Consider the following 21,725-nt stretch of genomic DNA (forward strand, 5'->3'; position numbering starts at 1 on the left):
TGGCGATGCTTGCGAGAGGTGTGCCTTTTGATGCCCTGATGCCCTGCTGACTTGTGTGTGTCGTTACGCGGCTTTCACTTCGCTTTTCTTTCTTTCTGCCTCTCTTGTGTTTTTCTTCGTCTGCCTCACTTCATACAGCGGTTTTTTTTCCCCCTATCTCCTGCTGTCTCCGCTGCACGCATTTTCTCTGTTTAGTAGAGGGCACAATTGGTGCACGCAGCCGCGTTGACTTTTATCGGCTGACTTCTCGTGTTGATGCTGTGGGTTGTGTCCGTTTTATTTTTTGTTACATATCGCGTACAAAACGAACTGCTTTTGCTCTTCTGATTTGTCTTTTTAAAAAAAAATAATAATATCGATAACTACGTTGAACGCTGCCATCAAGAAGAAAAGGGCGTATGTAAAAACACGAGTGATCGCGACAGCGGTGATTGTTTTTCCCTCTTTGTGAGGTGGCACTTTCCTTTTCGAGTTGTCCGAAGCAGCGCTGATATACATATTTGGCACTGCCAGTTTTTTTGGTGTTCATACCTTATCTGTTATGTGTTTCAGCGTCCCGATCGTTTCAGTGTGTGTTTCTTGTCATTTCTTGTGATGGATTTACTATCTTCGTTACGACCCTCTGTGTTTTGTCGAATACGTGTGATCTCGCACCGTGTGCAGCACGCACGTCAACCTGCTCGCTGAGCGGTAGACATAGTCCTCTCGTTGCGTTCCTGGACTGTTTCTACAGGTTTTTGTTTTATCACTGTATTTGAGAACACACGAAAAATAAAAATCATATTACGAGTTATTGCGAAGTTTGCTAGAAATGGACTTCTTTTACGCTGCTAACGCGGCAGATCTCACGCCGCTGAAGACGGAGCTGGTGGATTTCGTCTCCTCCTGCTTGATGAAGGAGCCGCCTTACGAGGCTATCCGACCAGATCAACTCTCGCGTCATCACAACGCCAGTCGAAAACGCGAAACACCAGAGGCACCACAGCACCTCCCTCAAGAAGAGAAGCCGCCGGTGAGCGATGGTGTCGCGACTGTGGCGCATATGCGAGAGCTGGTGCACCTCATTTCTCGCCAGGACGGTGAATTTGTGCTGAAATTGGCTCTCTACACGCGACGCACGCTGCACCTACGTAGCTCCCCGAACTACCTCGTCGCCCTGTGCGCACGGGAGCCAAACTGCATTCCCTTTCTGCAGCCGTACATGGAGAAAATCGTGATGATCCCGCCGGACTGGCTGGCGATAGCGAACTTCGCCTACTTTTACGACTGCGACGCGGCGCACGACTTCTCTTGTTTCCGCGCGCCGTACACCGAAGACGAAGACGGCGAAGCAGAGGGTGACACGGTGAGTCAGGTGTCCGCCGGCCTTGTGCGCTCGCCCGCCACCGTCATGCACAGATCTGTCAGCTCGAAGGACTCTCCTGCAGGCCGAACTACTCCCTCGTGGACTAGCCGTGAAGCGCGCCCCCCGACGCGCGGTGAGAAGAGCGAAAGAAAGAGGCGGAAATCGAAGAAAACCCCCACTAGCACAGCGGCGGACCCGACGCGATCGTACCTGCCGACGGCACTGCGTACGAGCCTCGTGCACTGCTTCGCGACGTTCACGCCCTTCAGCATGTCCAAGTACGACAACGAGGCGGCCGAGCACCGTGCGCACCGGAAGGCGCGGCAGCGTCTGCAGAAACAGCAAGCGCACGACGAGGATGCCGAGCGATCTGGCAGCGAGTCAGCGGAAGACAGCAGCAGCGATAGCGACGATGAAAACGTCAAAGCGGAGGGCATGGGGGATATTGCGGCGTCCGCCCACGCTGCGCGCCGCCAGCGCAGGGCGACCTTCACCTACAAGCTGCTCATTCGCGTGTTGCACATCACTCAGCCAGCCTTTTTGGTGTGCTGCATTCTCGGCAAACAGTACCCGTCGAGTGAAGAGGCCTTCATGCAGATGGGGTTACACCGCACCGATCCAACGTGGATGCCCGCTGCAGACTTAGCCCGCAAGGTCCTCCCATCGAAGCCACAGAATAGACCTAAGAAAGCTGCGACGCGAGAAGAGACGGCTGAAAGCGACGTAGCCGAAAACACCGAGGCGGCGAGGCAGCCTTACTGCATCTTTCACCCGACGTTAAGTGGCACACGCATGCGCCTGCCAGTCGTGCAGACCTGGGAAACGTTGCTGTCAAAGGAAGGCAATAAAGGCAAAGTCTGGGACTTCCTCATCGCCTCGCGCGCTGTCGGCTACATGGCGCTGCTGCGCAACTTGCGGAACATTCTGACCCGCACGTGCAGCGCGGCGACGCACAAGCTCGTGTTGGAGAAGTTAGTGGATGAGCAGCAGGTCGCGATGAGCCAGCAGCTGCCGTACCGGTTTTACAGCGCCTACGTGGCCGTAAAAGAGGTGCGCGAGATGGCGGTGTTACTGGCATATCAGCGACCCGCTTCCAGACCAAAAGCGCAGCCCGGTGGCCGAGGTAGTCGCAGCGGCCGTGGAAATCTTCGTGGAGGTCGTGGTAACATGCGTGGAGGACGGCGCGGTCGTGGGGCCGCCGCCGGCACCGTTGTGGAGGGGAATGAATTCGACGAACGAGTCCGACGTGCACACGCCAGCTTTGAAGCCCCCGCGGCGTCGCTGAAGTTCCTGCACCGGTATTTGGACCTGTACACGGCCGCCGTCGACTCCGCCGTGAACACCGCAGCGCGCCTCAACGTTATTCCGATGAAGGGCACGTCGGTTGTGATTCTGTGTGTGACGCAGGCGCTGATGGAGTGCATGACGGCGACGGGTGCGGCTGTGGAGACCGCGTCCATTCAGCGCAAAATCGATGTGGCCGCGTTGTTGATTGCCATGCTGATGCGCAGCTGTGAGCAGTGCGTGGTGCTACTGTACTGCTATGATGAGTACGTGGTGTTTCGCGAAGATGATTACGCAAATACGGCTACCGAGGCAGACCTCAGCGCCGCTGCGAACGCGAACGAGGAAGCACACAAAAACAGCGGAAGCAGCAGCAACAGCAACGGTGACTGGCGTGGCAGTGACAGCGCGCTGGACGACGGCAACACCAACTTCGAGTCACGAAGCAGTGACACCTCAGACACCGATCCCCTCGAGAACACCTGCACGCTGCAGACGCCTCACAGGCTCAGCTTTATGAAATTGGTGGATGCGCTCGTGTTGGCGAGTACGCAGCTGCTCACCCGTAAGACGGACAGCGAGGCGGCGGTGCAGAGGTGCACCTGCGTCGCCACGTCCTTCGACATGTTTTCCGAGGGCTCCGGGGCACAGTTCCCCTACGCCTTTCTCGACGAAGTCATCGAACGCAGCATGCGCGTCGAGTCCCTCCTCGTCTTTGATGAGGGTACGCACCGCACCTACGCACAGATGAACCCCAACGCACCAGCCTTCGGTGACCTGCCCACCTATCTCTCGCGCATGCGCCGCACCGGCAGCCCGGATCTTGTATACGTCGGTGTGAACTTAAAAGCCGCCAGCCCACTCTCCTCGCAGCGCGCCCTCAGCGGTGGAGCTGCACAGGTGGCTCTGCAGCGCGCCGCCGTGAAGGACCGCTTCCGCCACCACAACGATCTTCTTCTCACCGGGTTTAGCGACGCGATTCTACGCCTTGTAGCAGAACGGGTCGGTGGCGGGGCCCTGGCGGTGATCGAGCGGGCGGCGGAGACCTACGAGGTGGCTCGCTTTTCCGCTCGCGCAAATCATGAGGCGTTGGCGGAGCGGGCGAGGGCCCTGAAGCTCATCAGCGCCCTCCGCGAAGGGAACTACGACGCCGCAGGAGCAGCTGCAGCCGGCCGTGGCTCGCCGCCCGTAACGCCGCCACCCAGTGCAGAGGCAAATGCAGCGGTGGACGACAGCGTGAACAGGAAAGACACTCCGCCGTCTCATCCTCCTCCTTCGGCTTTCGCATTGCCTCACAAGGACCCTGCAATGCTCTCCGCTGCAGCTGCAGCAGCGACGACGACGGTCACGTTGCCTTCCTTCGACGCTCTCGGCAAGGTCGTTACATCTGCGGCGTGGGAGGTGGACTGGGGGCCCCGCTCGCGGAGCAGCGAGCGTCAGCTGCAACAACTCACCGGCAGCTCCGCCGGCCTCTCCTCCTGCAGTTCACCAACCTCCCTCGTCGCGCCGTCTGCGGCCGGTGCGGAAAGTCTGGCGACGAGCGGCCCTGCCGCCCTGCCCAGCATACGACGTCTGCTCTCCAAGCGCTCCATCGTGGAGGCCGAGGCGTCGGAAGTGTGGAGTCGCACCGGTGGCGTTTTCTCTTCCGCTGCAGAGGACGCCTCGCCGTCCGAAAACCACGTTACGGGGGGCGGCGTGGTTGCGGATGTGGAGGAGGCGGCGTGGCTGGCCCCGCAAGGCAAGCAGGTCTCCTCCATCTATCACCCAAGGCCGTTTATTTCGCTCGTGAAGCTGCTCTCCGCGTCGTCAGAGCGGTCTGCGTTTACGCCTGCCGACGGCGGCGTGGACGACAGGGTAAAGGGAGCCGCTGCGAGGACGACGGTGGGCCGATGCCGTCGAACGGCACACGTGCCATCGCGGTCTGCAACGCCATCGCCCTCCACAACGGCCGCACAAACAACACCACAGAAAGCAGCACAGCGACGCGACAAACACGTACGCGGCTGTGCGTCCTCCGTCTCGCCCACACCGGCGTTCTCCACAGCATCGAGTCGGCATAGAAAGGGAACGAAGATGCACGCGGTGTTCCCGTGCACGCAGCTCGGTGTTGTCCGTCGCCTCCTCACCTCCTACCGCATCTGCCGCTTCTTCATTTCGAGCACGTTTGTCGACATGAACAACGAGCGCAACGCCATCACGCTCGACGTCTTCCCCCGCCTGCGCCGCTGGGCCGCAGAGGTTGGGTTGAAGGTGACGCTGCTGGAGGTGGATCTACGCTGGGGCATCCCTGCGGTCGCGACAACACGCAATTTGTCGACGTCTGTCTGCTTGAATGAGGTCTCGCGGTGTAGTCCGTTCTTTATTGGCATGATCGGCGCCCGCTACGGGTCGTGCCCACCTACGCCGCTGCAGCTTGTCGTCGACGAGGACGTCGAGGCGAGCGACTACGGTTGGATGACCGAGCTGACGCACCCGCACGTGTCGGTGACGGAGCTAGAGATGCGGCACGCGATGTACAACACACGCCGCCGGCTCGGCTACGACGACACCGCCACGGCGCTCTTCTTTGCGCGCGACTTCGACCACCTGATGTCCACCTTCAGCCCTGCGGACGTCGCTGCACGGCGCGTGTACGAGGCCGACTCACCGACCGCGACGCAGGCGATCTCAGCGCTGAAGCAGCGCATCGTAGGAACTGGGTGTGCTCTGACCATCTACAGGGCAGCGTACAACCAATCGAATAAGAAGTCTCTCACCGTAGAGTCAGCGGCAGTGGTGACGAACAGCATCCGCCCCGATGGCGTGGGCGATGTCTCGGAAGGTAAGTACAGCAGTATCACCAGTGGCAGTGGCGGGGGTGGCGGTGATCGTGTTCGCACGGCACAGCAATCGAGCACGCGTGCCATGCTGGAGGACGATTTGGGTCGATGGGCCGTTCGCGACGGCCGCGCGCTCGACGCGGTAGGACCGACAGCGCACACGACGGAGCGCAACGGCGAGAACGCCGACTCCCTCTGGTCGCTCGTGACCACCCGCATCAGCGACACCGAAGAATCGCGGCCGCTGACCTCGACCGACGTCCCGCTCGATATGAGCGACTTCTCTGCGAAGGTGTTTGTCGCGTTGCAGGACGTAATTCGACGCATCTGCGGTGTGCACACGGGCGACACCAACCGCGCAGAGGCGGACTCAGAAGCCGTGACGCAACGCGGGGAGGTGAAAACACGTAGAACGGAAGAGGCTGCGCCACGCCACACGAATGGGACTCCGTCGGAGGATAAGGCGAATGTAGTTGAAGTTGCGTCCCCTACCTCGCCCACCGCCGTGAACGCGCCCGACCTCTACGGGACGCTCATCGTGGCGCAAAGCGAGTACGCACGGAAGCTGTCCGCACTGTACGCCGCGCCGCGTGGGTTGCTGGAGCAGCTCTCGAGCTTCGCGGTGGCTGGCACACTGCACACTTCTGCCGTCTCTTCCTCACCCCTGCGACCTTCGCCATTGTCGACAGAGGCCGCCACCGTGAGAGATCGGGCAACGTCGCCGAGTACGCTGGCGGGTGAGAGAACCACGACGGATTCCTCGCAGGACAACGGCGCTCTTACCACGGACGAACAACGCGGAAGCCTCACCACGCGCAACGGCAGTGTGAGCCATCACGGTCGTGGAAGCAACGGCCTTCGCAAGGCAAGCGCGCATTCGGTGGGTAGCGCGAGCTCCATTTTACTTGTGGAAGGCGGCGACGGCGACGGCAAGTCGTCGGCTCTGGCCGCTCTTATGGAGCGCATGCTGCTCCCCATGCACAAGGCGGCTCCCATCGCGGAAGCGCGGCCTTTTCTCTTTTACTCCACTCAAGCCGGCGACGACTCCGTGCGTTCGCTGCTGCTCTTCCTCGCCACCACGTACAGGGCGCTCTTCCACCTCTACGCCGAGGTGTCCGTGCAGGAGTCCGACTCGATAGAGCAGCTGCTGCTCATGCTGGACCAGGCCTACGCCACAGTCCACCGCCGATACGAGGCGTCTGCCACGGGCAGTGCGGGCGGTACCGCTGCGGCGGGGCCGGCGGCGCTGGTTGTCATCTTGGATGGCCTCGACAAGTCCTCCGAGTCGGTGGAGTTGGTCAGTCTGCTCGGTACGATTTTGCACCCCCTTGCGGCACCGCACATCCGATTTATCGTCTCTGCCTGTCCGCGATCGCAGCTGGCGAGCGCGTTGCGTACCCGCACCCCCGCCGCGCGTGTGGTGCCGCTGCCGCTGCTGAGCGAGGGCGAGCGGGCGCAGCTGGTACGCCTGCACCTCGCCGCGTACGGGAAATTGCTGGAGGAGTCGTTCTCTGCGGATGAGTTGAAGACGCTGCTGCGCAAAGCTGGCGCCGGCCGCCCCAGTCGCCTCATCTCCGCCATCACCTACCTGCGGCTGTTCAGCACCTTCGACACCCTGCGCGAGGACATCCGCGCCCTCCCGGCGACCTCGACGCAGCTCTACGTGAAGTTCTTCCACCAGCTGCAGACCCGCTTCGACGGGCCGACTACTCGTCTCGTGCTGACGCTTCTCCTTCTCCGTCATCCCGTCGGGGGTGTGATGGAGTACAACTTGTACCGCCTCGTCTCGAACGTTGCGGTGGCGTCGCGGCTGGTGGCGCTGCTGCGCGGCATCTGCGTGGACTCGCACCACGGCCGGCTCTTCATCACCTCGGCGGCCTTCGTCACGGCAGTCGCGCGCACGTACCTCCCCTATGCGTCGGACTGGCAGAGCGCCCAGGAGCGAGTGCTCGTCGCGGAGCTGCGGTATCAACCTGTGGACATGACGATGGATGCACAGGAGGTGCGGCAGGCGCTGTGCCGTACGCGGGAGTCGATCGAGCGCAATGCGTCGACCCCGCTCGCATCGTGCCTCTTCTACCCCGAGCGCTACAGCCCTCGCGAGTTGCTCGGTGTGCTGCAGGGATCTGTGCAGGCAAGCCGACTAGACATCACGGCGACACTCGTGTGCTACCTTCCTTTTCTCGAGTGCGTGATGGTCAGCCGGCGAATGCTGTCGCAGCTGATCGGGCTGCTCTCCTCGACGATGCACGCCACGAAGCGGCTGGACGACACGGTCACACCTGTCGTCGCCGTTGCTGGTGCTGTAGATGGCGACGTCGACCTGATCAACGGCGGGGATGCGGTGGAAAGTGAGGGCAACGTCTTTTCTGGCGGAAGTGTACCACTGCAGTGGCATCACTACCGCAACGAAGTGCGCCGCATCGGCAACGCGTTGGAGTTTCTGCAGACGCATTACCACATTCTGCTGCGGCAGCCATCGCTGCTGCGGCAGTGCGTGTGGAACGCCTTGTCTAGGGGCAGCTGCATCAGCGTCTACGACACGGCGTCGACAGCGCTAATGCGAAGCACTGCTCTGCAGAAAGCGCCGCTTTCCTCACGTGTAGCGGAGAATGACGAAATACCAAAGGAGCCACTTCACGACACCGGCCTTCACCCCTCAGCGGGGAGCACAGCAGTCTCAAATACGAAGACAGATGTAAAGGATGCTGCGGCGCTGTGGGTACATTGGCTCAACCTGCGCCAGCACGGCGGAGAGACGCGTGTTTTACTCACGACGGCGTCCCCGCTGGCCATTCGGTGCATGGCGTTGAGCCCCGACGAGGCGGAAGTCGCGCTCGGCGGTGACGACGGCTTTGTGCGTCGCGTCCGCACGAGCGACGAGGAGGACGCTCTGCTAACCTCTCAGCAGAGTGGGCTAGAGAAAGCGGGTGGTGGTGCCGGTGCCGGTGGTACAGGTGGGGATCGCAGTCGTCTCGGCTCTATGCTGCGGCACGAGTCGGCCGTGGCGGCGGTGCGGTACGTGCCACCGCAAACCCATGGAGGGCCCGCGAGCGGCTTTACCGGACGCAGCGTTGGTAGTGGTGGATTTGCTGCCTTTTCCGCCTCTTCCTCCTCTTCTCCCACGCCGCAGTTGTTGGTGTCCGGCTGTGTTCGTGGGATTGTGTACGTCTGGAACCTCGAGGACAACTCCCTGCTGCAGCGTGGCACGGGGCACCTACGCAGCATCAGTGGCCTCGTGTGTCACCCGCTGCAGCCCATGCTGCTGTGCAGCGGCAGCCACGACTCGTACGTGATGCTATGGAATTTATGTGGCTCACCATCGCAGCTGAGCGAGGAGGTCTCGACGGCCATCGCGCGCCGCCTGCCCAAGTACCCGGCGAACTCGCCCGAACGGCGACGACAGCAGCAGCAGCAACGGCGGATGATGAGCAGCGACCAAAACGGGAGCGAAAGCGAAGGCCGCGGCGCCGCGGCGGTCTATCAGAGCTCCCTCGCAGCTCGTGCCACCGCGGCACGGCCTGCGTACCTGACGCCGCTCATCGCCTTTCACAAGGAGCGGCAGCACCGCGGCCCGGTCGCCTGCGTCGACTTCCACTGCACGGGCGACATCATGGCCAGCGGCAGCTGGGACGGGGCACTGTTGCTGTACAACACTCGTGCGCTCTGCACCCCGCCGCCGGTGCTGCCGTGCATTCCGCCGCCGCCGCGTGGGTCTGCGAGTGGGCAGGCGGCCGCCGTGAAGAAGCCAATGAAGTGGCGGGTGCGGCACGGTGCGGAGTATCAGCGCGTCGCGTTTCGCACGATGGAGTTTGACCTCAAATCGCCGGTGCGGTCGCTGAGCTTTACGAACTCGCTCGCTGTGACCTGCATCGTCGGCTGCCACAACGGTGCTATTTTTATTGTCGACTACGCCTCCGGCTCCGTCGTGGCGCGCTGGACCTCGCTGCACACGGCTCCGATTACGCGTGTGCTCGCCTCACCGGACGGGCGCTGCGTAGCATCTGCCGATGAGCGCGGCGTGGTGCGACTGACCTACATGGGCATCTCTGGCACCGTCTTCGCTACCCTCAACGGCCACCAGGGCGCCGTGACCGGTCTGTGCTTCCGCGCTCCATTCGAGTCTGCCGCGGAGGTGCTGGAGGCGCCGCAGCTGATACTCTTGACCACTGGCGAGGACCGCACGCTGCAGGCCTGGCGGGTGAATAGCAGCAGCGGGCCCGATGTGAAGTCCTCGACACAGTGTCTGACAACGTCGCACAGCACGGCCGTGACAGCCGTGGCGACCTCCGCAGACGGGCTGAAGCTCGTGACCGGCTCCGCGGACGGCACGGCCATTGTATTTTGTCTCTCGGAGGAAGGTGGCGTGGGCGGGGGGTGGACGAGTGGTGGGCACAACGACGCGACCACCACCACCACTACGGGCACCAGCAGCGATCACGCGGTCTTCACGAACAGTCTTCGCACGCTCGCAGCGTACAAGAACACCGCGGCGCTATTGCAGTCGAGCGCGGCCCGGCCAATGACGCCGTCGTTCGTGCTGCGCCACGATGACTGCCGCATCACTTGCATTACATTTGCGCTGCAAGACACCAAGATTGTGGTGGGTGTCGTCTTTGGGCTGGTGTATGTGTGGTCTGCCGCGCCGGGCCTGAATCGAATCGAGGGACGTCTGCTGCTGCGTGTGCAGGTGCCGGAGCACGGGCTCTACCCGGTTGTCTCCTTCAACGTGCAGGAAAGTGTTGCGGCGGCAGCTGCCTCACACTGGTCATCGGAGCTGTCGCCGGAGGTCTTCACCTCGCTTAGTGTACGGCGCTGCACGGCAGAGAGCAGCAGCAGCAGCCTCGCATTGCCCTTCTTCACCTCTGCCGCTACCTCTTCGCCCTACGACACGGCCGACGACAGCAGAACAGCCCACGTGACGGCCATCTGCGCCAACGGTGATGTGGCGGTGGTCAAGCTGCTCAGCGAGGCCGCCTCGCGGGTGATGGTGGCCGATCAAGACCGACGTCGGCATCAGCGACGACTTCGCCACCGCAGCAGCAACAGCTTCAGTCTGCGCGCCGGCAGCCTTAGCAACAGCGGCGGTGGCCTTGCGCTGTTCGAGGGGGACCGGCTCTACTCCTCTGACGTTGACATGCTCAGTCAGACCGTGCCCTACCCGACCACCAACCAACCCGCACCCGCCGCGCCCCTCCCGCAGCCATGGAGAACGTTGAAGTCGCAGACGAGGGAAGGACCGATGGCACAGCCTTCTGTGATACTGGAAGTCGCCACCACCCTCGCCCCGCACCCAGACCCGAGCATTTTCGCAAAGAGGCAACGGGCGGCCCACCGTGAACTTCTAGATCGGCGGGCCATGAAGCTGCAGCATCTTCTCGCACGGTGTCATGTGAATGAGATGGAGCTGCGCGAGAGCTTTCAGCTGGATCTCCATCGTCACCGGCTACAATGGGCTGACGTGGAGGCTGCAGAGGAAATCACCGCCGTGGTATGGCTGACTGAGGGGGTCGGCGGAACAGCTGCGCAACACCCACCGCAACAGCAACCATTAGAAGGAATGAAGGCAAGTTCAGGCGAGGGAAGAGGGGGCGATGGCGAGAGCCGGCACCGCAAGCTAGCGTTGGTCGTGACGCAGCGCAAGCTGTTCTTGATGCTCAGCAGCGGGTCCGAGAGTGCGGTGAGCGGCGGGCTGAACATCCGTATCTCTCGGCAAACACCAGACGCGGCTCTCGTATTGAAAAACGCGGAGCAAATGCCGGAGGAAGGCGTCATCGTCGCGCGTGCGTCTGACTCTGACAAGGAGGAAGAGAATGCGACATGGAGTGTCGGTGCGCCGTGTCTGCAGACGGATCTCGCACAAGGTGCAGCGGTCATCACTCACGACCATCTACGCGAGGCGGAGGTGGACGTGGATTACTTACTGAGCGAGGAGGAGTACTTCACCGCGGCCAGCACCGCCATGCTGGTGGCAACCATCACCTCCACCTCCACGACAGCAACATCAGCAGAACGCAACGTGTCGTGCGGCGTCGCCTCCACCGCACACATCAGCAGCGGCGCAGCGGCACAAAACGCGGAGGCGGCAGCAACGAACACGGACAGAAAGCGTGATGCCACTGCACAGTTGTCGCCGCTGACGAGCGCGTTCGTTGTTGCGCTGACGACTAGCCGTGGCGAGGTGTTGCTGCTGCGCATTCACGTACCACACCTGCACCGGCGAGATGCACCTCGTCGCTCCTCGCCACCGCGTACATCGTCTTCAAAGTACAGAGAAGAGAGTGGTCTGAGAGGAAGTACAGCCGCGACGGCACTTGAGCTGCGTACGCACGTCCTGCCGCTTGTGCAGGTGCATCTGTGTCAGCGTCTGAGCTTCACAAAGGTGTCCGCGGCCGACGCGATGGGCGAAAGCGGTACGGCGGCAAGCGGATCTGCCGCACCACAACGAATGTCTGTTACCCCTCTTGTCACCACCGTGCAGCTCAGCGTGCTACCGAACGAATTGGCGGCGGCGCTACCACCCTGCCCACCCTCACCTGCGCTCGAGAGCGGGAAGGCCACGGCTGCTGCCGCTTCTTTGCAAATGGTCAATGCAAACACAGTGGATAAAGTTGTGTTGGCGGCAGGCTGCAGCGATGGATCGGCGCGTGTGTGGATGGTCCCGACGTCACCGCTCGCCGTGCGTGGTGGCCGCGGCAGCCGCACGCCAATTCTCACCTCTTCCGGTGACTTCACTGATGGACCGTCAGCGGCCTCGTCGTCCCTGTCAGACGTCCCTGTCGGATGCTTCTTTTGCTCGAGCGCGGTCAACGTAACCTCGCCGCTCCTGCAGGTGGTGTCCACAGCGCAGGAAAGGCACAAAGGCTGGATGCGACGGTCTGCCACGTCTGCCCCGCTGCCGCTGCCGCCGCTTCAGCAGCCGCGGTGGGTCGTTGGCGATGCCCTCGGCAACGTCTATCAGCTGCAGCTGGAGCGCGACGCACCGGGCGGGGCGGCGACAGCGCTATTGCGGTGCTCCGCCGCACCGGAAAGATCATCGACCGCGGCACTGTATGGCAAGACACAGGTAATCGATGACGATGACGACAGCAAGCGTCGTGCACTGTTGAGCAGGATCATGACCGCAGGCGGTGCTGAGCTGCGGCCGTGGGTTTCTTCCTTGCAGAAGCTGGTCGGTATGATGGAGCATCTGCCCCCAACGGCAGTGCTGCAGGCCCTGACAACGAGCAGCTCATCTACAAATGAAATGGACGCTGGCGTGGCAGGCAACGGCGGCAGCCGCGATGATTACGATGGTGGTGGTGGTGGTGGTGGTGGTGGTGGTGTTGGGGCTTCGTGGTCAATGGGGGCGTCGCAGACGCCTGCAGACTGGCTGACTTCTGTTGACTTTTCTGCCCCGGTGAGCGCAACGCTGCTGAAGCGCAGCCGCGTCACGCCTTCTTCTACGTTTACCTCCTCCAACGGCACTTCAGCTGCTCACGCCGCACACGAACGCACAGGCGCCCTTCCCTCTGTCAGCTCCTCTGCAGATCAAATCCCGCACTGCCTCCCAGCGCAAGAGTGGCTCATCTTGCCACGCCTACCAACGGCGCTGCATACGACCCCTTTCACTTCTCCTGATTCTTTCGCTGCGCTGACTTCCGGACCGCAGCAGTCGCTGCTGCGCACCGCCGACGAAGCACAAGATTCCTTCAATGTACATGGCCTTGCGTTGAATGTGCTGCCCGCACCTTCCGCTGCTCTTCCCTCCTTTGGATCGTCGCCGCCGCGGCAGCAGCCACCGCAGCGTTCTTCATCAGCGCGTCGCACCAGCAACGACGACGGCGACGCGGCTCTCCACGCAGACTTTGTAACGCCCCTGTCCGATCTGCTCACGGCCTATCGCCGGAACGGGCAAGAGGGCGAGGAGGGCAAGACCGTGGAGGGTGAGATGACGCGACTCTCAACGATGCTTCGCGGGTCTTCCACTTCGAATTCCTCACACAGCAAGAGCTGCACGACGTCGCCCTTCCTCGCCGCTCGGTTGGTGCCACACACGGCAGGTGGGAAGGCAGCGCAAACATCGCATGTGCGTACTCCAGAGGATACCGTGCCGTCTGCGGCAAAGAAGAAGCTAAGCGAGTTGGACATTTCTCGCTCTGCGGCGACAAGTGTAAAGCCATTTGTGCGATTTGAATTGACACCCCCGCCTCCGCTCGTGTCTTTATCATCGGGTGCTACACGGAGCGAGGCCGCGGCTGCACTTCACAGGGATGCTGCTGTGCCACCGTTCACAAGCGTTCCGATTGAGAAGGGGAGCAACGGTGTACATGCGGAGGGAAGGGACGGGGAAGGGGAAGACGAGGAGGAAGAAGAATACTTCCACATTCTCTACAAGTCGGGACCGCCACCGCCAGTTTCGCCTGGCGTGGTGAACAGCGCCGAGATGAAGCGGAAGTGGCTTCTGCGGCAGCAGGCGGTGTTGAAGGAGGCGACGCGTGTGCAGCAGTACAACAAACAGGCGAGAGCGGCGCTGCAGGCCTATCAGCAGCGCGTGGCATCCGCCGTAGGAATGTAAAGCAGACAACAAATAGTAATGCTGTAAGAGGAAAGAAGGCGGAGCTGACGCGCTGGTTTCAAAACACGTAACGGTGTTTTTTTTTCTGAAACAGACTATCTTCATTTTGTTTGCATTGGTCTACTGATTTCTCCACCACGGCTGACCCTCTCTCTCTGCGTGTGCAGCCGGGCGCCATACTGCGATGAAGCGATACATCGTAACGAGAGCAATTATACCCCTTTTTCCCCTCTAACGATATAGGTGAAGTGCGAACGACGATGGGGGAGGGGGTGGAACGAGCCCGGGTGCTTGTTATTCAGTGATCCCACGCTAAACAAGAAAAGGCAAAGAAACCCGATCGATGGTTGTGGTCTTTCGAAACGACTGCCGGTTACTCTTCTCTTATATATGTACTGCTACCTGTGGCCCCGATATCACAACTTGCCCATGTCTGTCAATCTGCTACTTCTCACACACACACACACGAACGCATTTCTGCGTTACGCGTCTTTCGCCTCTCAAGTTGCAAGGCGCCGAGGGCGACTCTTCTGTTTGGTCTGCCCAACTCGCTTTCATTCTGAGGAGAAGTATATTCTCGTCGTCCCTTGTAATATATATTTATATCTTTCCTGCGCAGCACTGAAAATCACATAGCATAACTACGACCACCTACACAAAGAACATGGCGACTCCAGAAAACGGGAACATCTACGACACGCTCGGGACGGTGTTGTACACCACTGTCCCCGTGGTATCCGCCGCAGACGCAGCGCCGGCGCAGGACCTCGCCGATGCGCAAAACATTCCTTTAGACTACGAGACGGCGATCGCCATGCTGGAGGCGGCGCACGCGCACGTCTTCCAGAACAGCGTCCTCGGGAAGAGCACGGCGAGCGCGACCGCTGCAGGTGTGTTGAGTGGCGGGGCCGCACAGGCCGCCGCCGGTGTTCGTGCGTCGTCTGCTGCGGCGGATGGACACCTGCAGCCCGGCGGCTCTTCCTACGGCAAAAGTAGCATGGTTCCCACCCCGCCTCAGCAACGTGGAGGCCCGTCCAACGTATCTGCCCGCTACGGCCCCTACGGCAGCACACAGCGCGGCGGTGCTGGCGGCGGCGCCTCGTTGGGGCAGCCATCGCAGACATCAAAAAGCGGAAGCAGCGGTGTGGGTGGTCCGCCGAAGGGAGACTCCCGCTCGGTCGGGTACGGAGAAGGAGGGGCTGCCGCGTTGGATAGCGTGGCGGCGCACAACACCGCTGTCGCCACGGCGGTGACCGCGCGTCTTTCCGCAAAGGAGGCATCATCCTCGAAGAAAGCACTGAGTGGCGTGAAAGGGACGAGCACCACGACGGCGGCGGCGGCGTCGTTGGATGGCGGCCCCCGCGCCGGGGATCGGGTCTTGACGGCCGCCGGCGCGATGGAAATGCTCTTCCCCATTGCGCCTGTTGCTGCTGCTGCTGCGGCGGCGGACGGTACCGGCGAAGGCGGGGGCAACACCGATTCGGTGGGTCACGAGCGGGGCAGACCGATGTCTACCTCGTCTGCGACCGCCGCACACGGCAAGCAGAGCAAAGGCGACGGCGCGGCGCTCACGCAGGCGGGGGGCGACGCCTCCTCCACCGCTGCCGCCAATAAGACCCTCCCTCGCCTCTGGCGCAGGGCGGACGTCGGCCATGTCTCTCGTCTGGACGTGGTGCTGCTCTATCTGCACCTGCAGCGCCGCTGCGCAACCGAGTCGGCTAGGCCGTGCGGGGTGGTGTGCCCAAATCGCGAGCGGCTCTACAGTGATGTCCTGCAGGAACTGACGCGTCAAATCACCCTGCTCTGTCCGGAGCGGGGACTGCTGCTGGATGAGCTGTCACGCGGCATGCAGCAGTCGATCGAAACGTATGATGTGCTGCTGGATAATGCAAGCCAGTACGCGGTTCGCAAGAGCACGGAGCGTGATCTGCACCAGCACCTCTTCGCTGAAAAGGCGGAGTTGGAGACGGAGGTGCGTCGACGGGAGCATCGCGTGAGTGAGTGGCGTGCGAAGTATGCAGGTCTGCAGAAGCGACTAGAGGAGCAACAGGCCGCCGATGACAAGTTACATGAGCAGGAAATTGCGTACGCGAAGAAGGCGAACACGCAACTGGTGAACGAAATCAAGCGGCTCGCCTCCGAGGCGGAGAAAGCGAAGGAAAACTGAAGTCCCCTGCTGACACTTTGTTGTCGTTGATTGCTTCTTCCCCCCTTCCATCCCCCTTTTTTGCTCAAGACCCCCCTGTTGTGGCAGTACACACTGCGCATCGATGCACCGTCGTTTATCAGCAATCCGTGCTTATCTTGTGCTTATTTCTTCTCTGTCTCTTTGTGTCTCTTTTCTTATGTACTCCTTAGAATGCGGAGAGCACTGAGATGCAGTTCGATCGATGTACATACAACTCGTATCTCCCCCAACACCACTAGACAGCTATGTGCGTGCGTGTGTGTGTGTGCGGAATGAATGAATAATAATAAAAAAGGAAGCAGCAAGTGTATCTCGTCCAAACTGGAGGCCGCCACCCTCCATGAGCGGAACGTGCCAGCGAGCGCGTCTTTCCCTGGAGGTTGCGTGATCTGCCAAGCGCAAAAAGAAGACGTCATGCACACACGGCTACGGAACGAAATCGAGCAGGCTTTTCAAAAAAATGTAAGGCAAGGTGAATGGTCCACAAGAGTGACATGAAGCGCAGATTTTTTTGTTCTTGACTTCGAGTGAGGGCGATGTGCAGCCTTTCCAAGCGCCGCTCGTTCGCCACATCCGTGACTCCTATGTATGCTCTTTATTATTTCCCTTTCTTCCGTGCGATTGCGTCAACATCACCTGCCACGTTTTCTCTCTCGTCCGACAACTCCTTCTTCTTATCGCCACCTCGTTTTCTCTTTGTTTTTTCTTTGGGCCTACACTCGTGCAGGTAGACTGTCGATGAACTGAGGCTCCCGTAGATCCATTTGCTTCGCGACCGTATCATCGCCTCACTACCGCTTACGAGCGCGTCTTTCGTCGCGTTGCCGCAGCGAGACGTTAGGTTTCAGCACACACAGGTTTTTTTTTCTTCTTTCTGTCTTGTGAAGTTCTTGTCGACTGTACAAAGACACACCCACACCCTTGTCGTTCGGAGACTTGACGGCAACGTAAAATTTCTAACGTATTTACGTTGTCTTGTCGTCAAAGGAAGCGTCTCACAATTGTTTCTTCTCTTTTGTAACTGTATTTCGTTTCTCTAGGTATACTTTGATTTATAAATACGTACTTTGAAACTCGACACTCTGTGCTTCTTCTTCTTTCAGATACGCTGCTGTTTCACGACCGTGCCGCCCGGAAAACTCTTTTCCCGATTTTGTTTCGGTATTGATTTGCGCGTAAGCGCGAGTGTTTTTTCTTCTTCTTTTCTCCGTCTCTTGTTTTTTCGTTTCTTCATGTAAATATAGAAGGAAAAATTATCTTTATTGAACTCCTTTCACTGGAAAATAATCTTATTATCTCTCCCCTCTTTATCCATTCACCAGTGCTTTCTTCTTTTCCTTTTTTCTTCTGGGCTCCTTACCTCCCAGCCGCAGCAGACTCACACAAACACCCCCCCCCCCCAAAAGAAAGAAAGGAAAAGGCCGTGGCTGATCGAAAATGGAGTGCGCACAGCCCTCCTCTCGGCCTCATCACACAGCCGTGGCGCAGTATGAGAGCGGTCTCGTGAAGTCCCCTCGCGCGGCGCACGCGCACAACCACAGCAGGGGCGACGTGTCCTCGCATCGCACCCCCCGTAGAACTCCAAAGGTGTCGGGAGGGTCTTCCACGCCTGCCTCGCTTCCAGCGGCGAAAAGCAAAGAGGCGGCGCCCGTTAAGCGCAGCCTGTTCCCGGTCACTTCATCCATCCCTTTCGTCGTCGGAACGCCCATCTCATTTACCACGCACAGCGCGCCACCGACGCGGCCTTTCGTATTCGGTGCCGATCCTACCTCCACCCGTCCACGGCGTGTCAGTTCTGCGCGTCGCCGGGGCTCCGGGGTGGCTGCGAGTGCCACCGCCGCCAGCCGCTTTAACTCCGCCTCCATCCTCTCCACGCACACCTCCAGCGTTGTCTTCACCAATCTAGCAAATGGTCAGCCCACCGCGCATCCGGCACGTCGATCACGTTCTGCCTCGGTCATTATGTTGCATCAGCGGCAGCTGCAAGACTTCCTCTCCGGGCGCGGTTCTGGGGGCCCGCTCTTCTCCTCTGTGTCGATGGCCCAACTGTCCGCTGCGGAACGACGAGGTAGCGTCGCCTCCAGCAACTCTCTTATGCTGCCGCCGCCGATTGCGGCCACGCCGCAGATACGCGCCTTCAGCAACAAAACTCTCTACGTGCGTCCGCGCCCCCCTAGCTGTTCCTCAGACTCCTCGTCCTCAGACGACTGGCAGAGTAGCAGAAGCAGTATTAGTAGTACTGGCAGCGACAGTGAGGCCGATGAAGACGACGCAGCCGGCAGGACACCGTTTCAGGAACGCAAGCCGCACAGTCGGACGGCGAGCTGTTCACGTCGTCGTCGACCCACAGACTCACCTCGACCGTTTCGAAACCTCCAGATAACCGATTTGGACCACCTTCTGTTGGAGACGACAGACAAGGCGAACGCTCTACAGGCAGAGCCGCAGAGCATTACCATGCGTTTGGCCACCGCTGCCGCTGACGACGCCGTCGTGGCCGGCGCAACTCCGCTCGCGCTTTCTGCAATACGAAGCAACGACGCTTCCGTCGACAGCGTTGAGGCGGACAACGTAGAAGACGATGTCGCTGGTGGTGGTGCGGTGCAGCTGGTCGGGCTCCCGCTGACGCCGCAGGCCGCTGTCGGGGCGGCAGGGATGGAGATCGGTCCTGCGGCCGGGGAGTGGAATTTGCCACGGGTGCAGCAGCGCATTCTCGCCGCGCGCGCGCAGGCCGAAGTCTTTCAGCACTTCACGAGCGCCATGGAGATCTTACTCGCCGTCCAGATGAGCCTAGACGTGGATTATCAAGAAGCAACCACGGCGGAAGAAGACGGGAGCGGCGGGTCTGCCATGACGCTAACTGCGTTGCAGCGGGCGTACTACGCCGACCTTGTCGGCCGTGAGCTACAGCACGTCACAGCACTTTGGATGGCCAAGTTGCAGGCAGACGAGTCATGCTCCGCCGCTCCACTAGCGGCAGGGTCGCAGCACCACTCTCTCACTGTGGGCGTGGCGTCGCGGAATTATTCGATCGTCCCATCGCGCCCCAACACACGTGGGACCGCTGTTTCCTTCTCTCGTACGGCGTCCGGTGGCAAACGACGCGCCCGTGCGCAACGTCGCACCGAATCGTCTTCTCAAAGGTCGGCGCGCGGGGTTGGGCGTACGGTGCAACGGCGACACAAACAAGCGTCGTCGATGCGGCGTTCGCCGTTTAAGTCGTTCCGTGCAGAGCTCGTCGCACGCGAAGTACGCCGTTCGACTCGTTTTCCCGCCAAAAGCAAGGCAGCGGCGACGGCAATGCATTCCGCACACGGTGCCACGGACAACGCCGGTGGTGTGATCGCTGCGGGGCGTGATGGGGAGCCGGTGACGAACCGGATCGGCGACGTACACGAACACAGCAGCGCCCCGAGGACGTCTTCGGCATTCAACACGAAAGCGCCAGACGCTAAATCTACCGCATCTCCCGCCTCCACACCAACACCTCGTCACAGCAAAAACAGTAAAGCACGTGCGAAGCGCCGTAGACACCGCAGAGGAGCACTTCTTCGCCGTCGCACCTGTAAGATAGACGCAATCGAGCTGGAGTTTGATGCTCAGATGGAGCCGCCCGTGTTGTGTGACGACTCCGTACTGGGCCAACTTCCCCACTGCCCTTTTGAGCCTAACTACGCAAGCCACTCCCGTCAGTCCACCGTCATGAACACGAGTGCCAACAGCATCGAGCCGGAAAGGCGGGAGGTAACGTTTTCTTCGGAAACAAGCGCCGTTGTGAACGCGGCGCAGGATCAAAGAATATCGCTTCCTTACGGAGAACCACAAGGTGCGCATGCCACGCGAGGGCAGGCACACAGTCAGGGCTCTTATCGTCGTATATCGAATCGCGCAAAGCGCCAGATGGGCTGGACTCCCGGATCGAAGCCGTACACGTCCACGAAAGACATTCTTTCAGTTGTGAAGGATCGCAGTGCATCGTACGTCACGGTGCCGGCGGGGCAGAATCACCAACGCAACAGCAGTAGCAGCTGGCATGAGCAAGAACACTCTTCGCCGTTTCCAATGTCCGCTACGAACAACGTCAGCAGCGGCACTACAGAAGCAGAGTACTCCGGACCTCAACACAGCACCGATGGACGTGAAACATACGGCTCGACAGCAGCGCGTACGGCAGGTCCCGCTGATAGCTCGCAGTTCCCTCAGCAACCCTTGCAGCCCTATTTGCGTGGTAACTCCAGTGAACGGGCAGCAAATGCGACTGCTGCGGCAGCCCTCAACACACAGGAAGCCAGCACGGTAACGAGGACACCAGAGCGGCCGAGTAAAACGACAAGAAGTGTCTTCATGCGCTACAAGGCAAACGCGTACACTTCGATTGAAGAACTCGCACTCCAGCTGAGTGAGAAGCGGCTTCTGCGTTCTCGCGCGTTGGGGGAAGGCGGGGAAGCATCTCTGCCGGCCACCCCACACCACTCACGGGCGCTTTTCGAAAAAGACCTGTCCTACACGAGTGCATCGCAGGGCGACAGTGCGAGCTCCCAAAACGTTGTCTTGTCTCCCGACTCCTCTAGACATCTTTCGAAGTCCTCCACCAACAGCAATGGCGACGAAGAAAAGCTCAACTACGACAGGAAAGCACAACTCTCGGCACCTGGCGCCGCCACGCCTTCGCCAACGGGGTCCGAAACACCGACAAGAGAAGAGAAGGAGGAGCTTGAGCGCGCCCTGCAACAGGACTTGGACCGCATGCATTACAACAGCCAACTGTCCTGCATCAAACAGCAGCAGCAGCAAAGACCATCGACCTCTTTCGACCAAAACTCCTCGTTGAATCCTCTATGTAACTTACCGCCGCTCAACGACCAAGAGGATGCCGTGAAACCGACTCGACATGCCTCCGCCAATCCAGCGGTGTCTCGGCAGCCACGCTCTCCGCCGCAACAGTCCAAGTACGCACCGACCAACGAGCGCCCGCCGTGCGTTCCACGTCCGCAGTCCCTCTTTCTGACCCCAGGTAAGAGCAAAGACTCCGATGAACCGGCGGCCCAACGTGAGCGTCTAAAGTCACCCTTTCGCGATTTCATGACGCAAAACTGGCCAAGAGAAGGAACCGACCAATCGACTGCGCACCGCGCTTCGTCAGCCACGGGCAACGCACGGCGATACAACTCGGTGCAGGTGGATAATCACAGCTGGGCACAACTAAACAATCCGTATTCTTGTGAGGACCGCGTGTCCCGATCACTTCTACCACTCCCGTTCGCCTGCTCTCGGCCTGCAAGCAGTCATGACACAGCGAAGGCATATCATGAGTCGAGCAATCCGCTCAAACCTTCTCAACTGAACTACGTCTATGAGTACAGCACGATTCTCGACTCTGACGGAAGCCCACGTCGCCGACTGACACTGCGTCGACAGGGAGTAATGCACCGCTACCCCCCAGGGTCCGGAGAACGCACCCTCACGCTTCCCACACCCAACGCCACAAGGGAACAACACAATGCGTTACTGTCCTCACAGCCAGGCCGCAAA

The 21,725-nt window shown here is 60.4% G+C and overlaps 3 protein-coding genes across 4 annotated transcripts; all 3 read left to right on the forward strand.

The window, feature by feature from the left end:
• Window positions 1–811: 811 nt before the first annotated feature.
• Window positions 812–14,005, forward strand: ABB37_00906 (hypothetical protein; the record flags this gene model as incomplete). Its single annotated transcript, XM_015797289.1, has 1 exon — window positions 812–14,005. The coding sequence occupies one exon, from the start codon at window positions 812–814 to the stop codon at window positions 14,003–14,005; it is 13,194 nt and encodes a 4,397-aa protein (XP_015665297.1).
• Window positions 14,006–14,508: 503 nt separating this feature from the next.
• On the forward strand, window positions 14,509–16,172 carry ABB37_00907 (hypothetical protein; the record flags this gene model as incomplete). Of its 2 annotated transcripts, none has more annotated exons than XM_015797290.1 (1): window positions 14,509–16,172. In XM_015797290.1, exon 1 carries the CDS (start codon window positions 14,670–14,672, stop codon window positions 16,170–16,172), a length of 1,503 nt encoding a protein of 500 aa, XP_015665298.1. In that variant the 5' UTR covers window positions 14,509–14,669. The 2 variants fall into 2 exon arrangements, with proteins under 2 accessions (XP_015665298.1, XP_015665299.1); XM_015797291.1 differs by having other exon boundaries at window positions 14,516–16,172.
• Window positions 16,173–16,918: 746 nt separating this feature from the next.
• Window positions 16,919–21,725, forward strand: ABB37_00908 (hypothetical protein; the record flags this gene model as incomplete). The annotated part of the gene is made up of 1 exon (XM_015797292.1): window positions 16,919–21,725. A coding segment is annotated over exon 1 (4,095 nt), but the record flags the coding sequence as incomplete, so codon positions are not given.

Source organism: Leptomonas pyrrhocoris (genome assembly GCF_001293395.1).
Source record: "Leptomonas pyrrhocoris isolate H10 chromosome Unknown, whole genome shotgun sequence".
Lineage (NCBI taxonomy): Eukaryota > Euglenozoa > Kinetoplastea > Trypanosomatida > Trypanosomatidae > Leptomonas > Leptomonas pyrrhocoris.